We start from the raw sequence: 7536 nt of genomic DNA on the forward strand, positions 1-7536 counted from the left end.
GGACTTTGATCGAGTCAGATTAATAAATCCATTCTTTAAACCCAGCCCTGTCTGCTTGTATTATTTTGATGTCTGAAAAACACGTTTATGAAACTAAAAAGTGAATGGATTAGCCATTAACTCTTTTTTACTTTTTATAAACATATTTAATTTACACTTGATTATCTTGAAAGAAATGCAAGGAATCTGGAAAACCTCACCTGCACTGTTCAGTATCCAGGTATTTATCTGAGTTGAAATTTTTGCTAAAGATTGCCTAGATTGATTTTAGGTCAGTTAATTGGAGCAATCAAAATGAACCAATATCGACTATGAATTAACCAGCAACCACAAGTTTTGATTAGAATCGAAATATTGTCAAAAAGGAATCATTACACCTTTATATTTCACTCATTTACAGAACAAGAACCTAATTTTTTAAACTTAACTTTTAATGCTCATTCAATTTTTATTTAATTCAATTTTATTTATATAGCCCAAAATCACAATATCTTATTAGGCTTCATGGTGACAATTTTACAGAAGCAGAAGCAATACATTTTTATGTGTTGTTTATTGTCAGCTTGTCTGTTTCAAACACCAAAATAAATAAAAAACAAAAGGCAGTCATTGTGACATTTTTACATTTTTTTACACTATGCATTAAACCTTAAACTGATTGTATGTATTTCTGTTGCTTGTCCGGTTTTGGGTTGTGTTAAATCCATTTTGGGTGCGATTATTCTATTTCTATTCTCTTCTTTACAGTGTTGCCAGGTCTGCTCGTTTTCAATCGACGTTGCTTATCTGTGAAGTCTCTTTCATATATCTTGTACTGTAAATATTTGTCTTAATCTTATACACAAGGATTTTTTAAGTAAATGTTTAAGGAAGTGTTAATGCTCTAAACGAGACACCGCTGCTGGTGGCTTGTTTCTCTTGCGCAATTTGGCAACCCGGAAGATCGAACTTCCACTTTTGACTGTAGTTGATTTTTTTTCCCTTTTTTTTTTTTTTACACAAGCTTCAAGAAAGAGAAAAATAATGTAAAGGTCGTTTCAAACTCGCCTATAAGAGCACAGCGAAAAAGCGTCAGTAAGAATTAGCTTCCACATGAATTAACCTTTTTTTAACCTCACCGGCAAAAATAAATAAATAAAAAACTATTTTGCAACTCTTGAATCGAAACATTTCTACGTACGGTTTCCGTTTAGTGTCCTGAATGTAGTCCGGAAAAGTTCAGAGTAGTTGTCACCTGGTTCTGCTCAGTGCTCATGCGCAGGACAGTCAGAAGTAAAACCGTCTTCTTAAGGTGGAACTTGAACGTCTCATACGTTGGAAGTAAGGAGAAGAGACGTTCAGGGTGCGTTTATGAACGATCTCCTTCATAATAAATAATATAAATACAAAATAAGGTTTTCTGCTGTGGAAAACAGACCAGTAAAGGCATACTAAAAAACTAAAATGTGTTTTAAAAGTATTATAAACATATACACATTTTAAAGCTTTATATTATTGTTATTTGTTTGTAAAGCTCACATAGTTAACTTTTGAAATTACATTTTACAGTTTTGAGCTATTTTGATGTCAAACTTTAAATAAAATCCCAGGTTTATTTTCCCATTTATTGAGAATGAAGATAATAAAAAATTGAGTACATAATTCTTGACGTCAATTATTGCATAAAGATATTAAATGTACAAAGAAAAAAAAATGAAGCAAGTGAAGCACATAAAACTGATATTCTGTTCCTATGGTGGCCCTTAAGTGCAAACCAGACTAAGTTCATTCAACAAAAACATATTACAGATCACAACAAAAATAAAAACAAGCTAAACAATTAATTTAAAAACATTACATAACAAAAAATCCAGAAACCTAAACACAATTACGAAAAAAAGAAACATTTTGTAAAACTAAAGTAATTTCCAGAAATCAAAATGAAATGATAGAAAATAAAATGCAACAAGAAATCAGAAAAGGTAGTTTTTGAGACATAACTGATTGGATGATGATACTAATATCACATGATCATTCAAGTTTGCTAGGCTGCTACTTTTACCAGTCTAATCACTCAAGGAGTGTACTTTGTTTTTTGTTAAATAAATATGTTAAAGTTCACATCTCCTTATTAAAATGGGCGATGTCAAAAGGTGTGTCTACTCCTGAAGTACTGCTGTACTTGATTGCTTTTAACTGATAGGCTCTCAAATAAAGTCACAAAAACAAAAGGTCATCCATTCATTTATTGGTAAAAAAAAAAAAAAATGAAAACAACACTGTTTGCAATATTGGAAGAAAACACTTATTGTGAAGTAAATATTTACTCCTCACCAGTGTAAGAAAGAAAGCAGTATGAGATCACATTTGATAAAAAAACCAAGAGAAAAGAAAAAAAAGATTTATATTGCAATTTACATCTTTATAGACTCTTGAATGTGTTGATGCCAAAAAGGTACATACTAATACCAAAAATATAGGAATGATAAGTTGTACAAAAAAAATCTATTAAACATAATGTATACTGAAAATAAACAGACTCCTTTACAGTAAAAGAACATAAGTAAATTTGTAAAATTTGACTTTCCAATAAGATTTCAAACGTAGAATTATTAATCGTACCCCCAAAAAATGTTTTGAATAATTAAAAACGTAAAAATGATTTAAAAATGTTGGACATAATCATGTGTGTTAAGTTTCAACTCATCATTCCCGTTTCACTTTACGTTTACAAAGTGCTCTGAATAAACACCTGATGAACATGAAGGAGGTCAAAAGCACGAGCAGCACCGCTGCAGTCAGGAACAGAACCACATCTACAGAGTGGTAGGTGAACCATGACATGTTGTAGGACTGAGCTTTCAGGTGAGCAGCTCCTTTGTGTCTCATGACAAACTCGATCCAGAAGAGGGCTTTGTCCATCGGCTCCACCGGCTGATCTCTGTGCAGCCTGGAGAGTCTCTGCATGTTCTCCCTGTAAGAGGGATCAGTCAGGACTTCCTGCATGGCTTCCAAAAAACTGTCATCTTTGTCCACTGTGCTTATGGAGACGATTTTTGCTCCACCTCTTTCCTGCAGCCGGAGAAGGTTGTCGTATTGGTCAAAATACATAGGCAGACCCGCAACTGGGACTCCATGATAAATAGCTTCATGGACTCCATTAGTTCCTCCATGAGCCACAAACAGCTTGATTTTAGGATGTCCTAAAAGGTCATTCTGAGGCATCCAGTCCACCACTAAAGTGTTGTTACCCACAGAGGCAGGTCTTTTACCTTTGTATCTCCAGATAACTTTCTGTGGCAGTTTAGCTAACGCCGCAGCGATCCCATTCGCCATGTCATCAGGAAGTTCACTGACAAAGGTTCCCATCGGCATGATGACGACTCCATGTTCTCCAGAACTCTGCACAAACTCCTCCAAATGTTCAGGAAGTGGTTTAGCAGGTTTACACTGGAACCCTCCAATGTACACAACATTGGGCATTGTCGGACGTGGATAATCAAAGACAAAATCTGTTCTCATCAGCCAAATGTCTGCATCTGTCTTGATCTGATTGAAGTCACAATCAGGACCGAGGTACTTGGCACATGTCGGTTGGTATAGTCGACCACTTATGACATCATTTTGTATGTACGTCACCAAATACAAAATCATGTTTTTCACTCTCTGCAAGAAGGTCATCCTATCAGTAAAGCCAGACCCTGTCACAGGAATATAGGATAAAGGTGAAGGAGCAATGCCGAAATGTGCATCTTCACCAATCTGCCATCGAACATAATAAACCAAAGGAAGTTTCATATATTTAGCCAGAATGACTCCACCGCCCCAGCACGGGTCAGACAGCACCAAATCAAATTTGGTGTCCTCTAAAGTTTTCATCAGAGCTGCATCATCCAGCACAGCTGACACTAATTCACATACGGCTGAATGTAAATATGTTATTATGTCCACCATCTTTGTTAAGATGTTGATAGAACTTAGCCAGGGGGTTGTTCCCAGTACAAACTGAACACCCGCCTTCATCAGGTTTGTGATAAATGTTTCATCAATACTTTTCTCAACAGGCATTGATAAGGCATTGTAATAAGAAGCGTTTGCCTTAATGTACCAGCTCCTGGTGGAACGGAGGATTGTAATATTGTGTCCTCTGGAGTGTAATGCTTGAAGCAGGATGTCCATGTTGATCCAGTGACTGCCCTCTGCAGGAAAAACAAAGATGTTGCCTCCATGGCAGAAACTGAAGGTGAGAAGCAACAGCAAAACACTGGAACACATGGTCAGCTTCATCTGAAATGAGAGCAATCAAGACATTAATAGAATGTCAGTATGTAAACAGTTAATAGAACAATTAAAAAATGTCTTCTATGTTTTTGAAACAATCTCCATGAGAGCTTTATTATGTTTGTTAAAGTCAGACTCCAAATTTGTCTTATTGTAAAAGTGTTCCCAGTGGTTTTTAATCATGATTATTATAAGACTTTTTTTTTAAAGTATAATTTCTTCATAGAATCATTAGTTTAGCAGAAACTCACCCCCGAGTTGTGGGCTGGACTGTTGGTGCAGAGCAGCCTCACCCCTGTGCGCTCCCGCTGGCTTACAGCTCCTCAAACCACCAACCTAGCATTAGGGTGCAACAAAAATGGCGAGCAATGTTGGAGCGATCCAGCCGTAGAGTTTTGAGCCAGATGCCTGCTCAGATGAGGAAAATGAAGATGTAAATTGATCTATTTGTCTGCAAGTGGATGCATCAGAATGGAGAAGAGCAAGGAGCTTGTGACCTGCAGATTGAAAGCTACAAGTTTTGCCAAGTTTTTGTCGTGTTACCCCAGCCTTTTATTCAGGAGAAGATTGAGATCAACAAAATGGAGAAATAACAAGTTAAAATTTCAACAATATTAAATATAGGGCTTTCTGGAAAAGTCCATCTCTGTGGTTTTGCGATTCTGTTTACATCAGGAAGTGGTCAGCTATGGTGGCCGTTTTGGTCCAGTTGTTCCACTCCGAGCATGGAGCCTATTCAGACTGAAGAAGCACAGAGCAAACAGGAGTTCAGTCCGATTAGAAACGAATCGAGAGCATCTTGAAAGATGGGTCAGAGAGCGGTTTGTGGTGCCGGAGGAGGGTTTGCCTGGGTGTATTCAGACTGAAGATTTGTTTTGGATTATCAGGGGGAAACAAACTGGTTAACTTTAAGCGAACCAAATGTGTCTGGTCTGAATACATCCTTAGCTTCAAATTCAAAAGTTTAGGTTACAGAGAATTGGTTTACCATTAGCACGCTGGATCAAACCAACGCCCTTTCTAAAGAACAAACACAGAATGGCCCGGACAGAGTGAAAGTAATTTCTCCTTTTTGTTCGCTCAAGTGACTACTACACCCCTTAAACGTCCGCCTGTGTGGATCAGTTGTCAGTGTTCATACAGCTGCAAATGCAGGGTCTGATTCTCATAGGTTTATGTGAAATATAACGTGAGCTGCAAATATATCTACGGCTGGGTGTAGAAAAACATTAGGGAGGAGCCAGAGGTCAATCTTTGTTCATAAAAAGTCACAAAATGCATATATATAAAATATATATATTATTTCAGGCTATTTTACAATGTTGTACTCCCGATTAACATCTATTTGAATAAATAAATACTCAGAAATGAGATTTTGAGCATATTTTTGTTTATATAAGAAACCCATCATCAGAAAAATGCAACTAGATTAGGTTAAATACACCAAAAAACACAATTTTCATCGGAGTAGTTATTAACTACATTACCCAGAATGCCACAGAAGTCGACCCTTGCAAGGCAGGAACCACTGTACTGTTTAAGTACGGTTTTTAAATAAAGTTGTAATTACAGAAATCAGCGATAAACCCTCACCTGTTCTAAATAACAACACAAAGCTACAAACATTACATGATTCTAAACTAAGTTTAACTCAACAAAAACCACGTTTAAATGTAAAAGCAAACTCGCTTCCGGGTTAATTTCACGTCTGTTCGCGACACGAAATCTCCGGAAAACGGACGTAAGTAAAGGTTGAGAATCAATCTGGACGTGAAATTTACAGCCCCACCGAAAAATAAGGAAAGGGAGTTAATTAAGTTTCAAGAATGCACTCACTCTGAACACACAGCGGTATGCAATGGCTGTTTCTGTCCGAACCGCGGAAAAGATCAGCGCAGGCGTCACTTATCAGTGCTGCTCAGTCAGATGCAGGACAGACGGAAATAAACAACTTTAGCTGGATGTGGAGGGGAAAGGTTGCACGGATGGATGGACGAGCATAAAACAAAATACCTGACAATGAGTAACCGATTTAAACAAGAAACTAAAAGTAACTTAAAGAACAGTAAAGTATTTCGCTGTATTTTGATCAGGAAATACTAAAGACTTGACTCAAACATCAATACAACAAACCCAAGAAGAAGAAGAAAAAGAAACTAAAGGCTCCGATTCTTGATGCGCATCTTAAAACATGCAATTAAATACAATTCAGTCCTTTCTCTTTATTTTATATATATATATATATATATATATATACATATATATATATATATATATATATATATATATATATATATATATATATATATATATATATATATATATATATATATATATATATTCTGGATACTACATCTTAAAATGATTAAGATAAATTATGGCATATTTTTTTACATTTATAATAATAATAACAATAATGCATTTTGTTTGTATGGCGCCTTTCTTGGAACCCAAGGTCGCCGTACATAAAATAGTGACAATAAAAACAAAAACAAATAATAATACATCAAAATTTACAATAAAATGTGCACTTATAAAATAGACAATTACAGTCAAAAGTTATGTGGATGTGTATATTTATGCATGCATATGAATATGAATCATTTTTGTTGTTTTCCTGTCAATTTATGACCTATTATCCTCACTAAATTTGATATATTTGTCTTATGTGTGTGTTTTTTTTTCTTGCTCATCTTCTTTGGGTTTTGTTGTTGATGTTTTAAGAATAAACCATTTAATAATATTTCAAATAAACCATTCTTTTTTTTAAATAGATCTTCTGCTAAGTGTTACACAGGTACTCCTAAAAAAAACAGCATTACATTTTAGAAAATAAAACAAAATTCCAGAAACCAAAATGTAAAAAACAACAGCACAAAAAACATTTTGGAAAACAAAACTTTTTTCCATAGAATAAAATGGTGGAAAAACAAAACACACACACACACACAAAAACATGGAAAAATATGTGATGCACCTTTTCTGGTTACTCACACTGACTGTAAAAATAATTCTTATATACAGTCTATGGTTTCTCACTGTGTTTGAGAATTGAAGGTTCAGTCACTGCTCTCTGCAGCCAAGGAAGTTACGTGGAATCGGTTCTACTGAAATAGTTTAGGCCCCACACCACACAGATGTATTAAGTTGTTCAAAGGCAGGTTAATCTTTTGCACTTTGGACATATTTTCAGGTCCAGATTTGCAAAAGCAAATATTCAGTTCCTCTTTTACAATTTGTTTCTTGGTTCAATAATCTTTTTTAATTCGTTAGTTT

The 7536-nt window shown here is 35.3% G+C and overlaps 1 protein-coding gene across 1 annotated transcript; it reads right to left on the bottom strand.

The window, feature by feature from the left end:
• Positions 1-2386: 2386 nt before the first annotated feature.
• LOC112139015 (UDP-glucuronosyltransferase 2C1-like) lies at positions 2387-4187 on the bottom strand (the record flags this gene model as incomplete). The annotated part of the gene is given in 1 exon segment (XM_036211082.1): positions 2387-4187. A coding segment is annotated over 1 exon segment (1502 nt), but the record flags the coding sequence as incomplete, so codon positions are not given.
• Between the last annotated feature and the right edge of the window lie 3349 nt (positions 4188-7536).

This window comes from Oryzias melastigma, unplaced genomic scaffold (genome assembly GCF_002922805.2).
Source record: "Oryzias melastigma strain HK-1 unplaced genomic scaffold, ASM292280v2 sc00477, whole genome shotgun sequence".
NCBI lineage: Eukaryota > Metazoa > Chordata > Actinopteri > Beloniformes > Adrianichthyidae > Oryzias > Oryzias melastigma.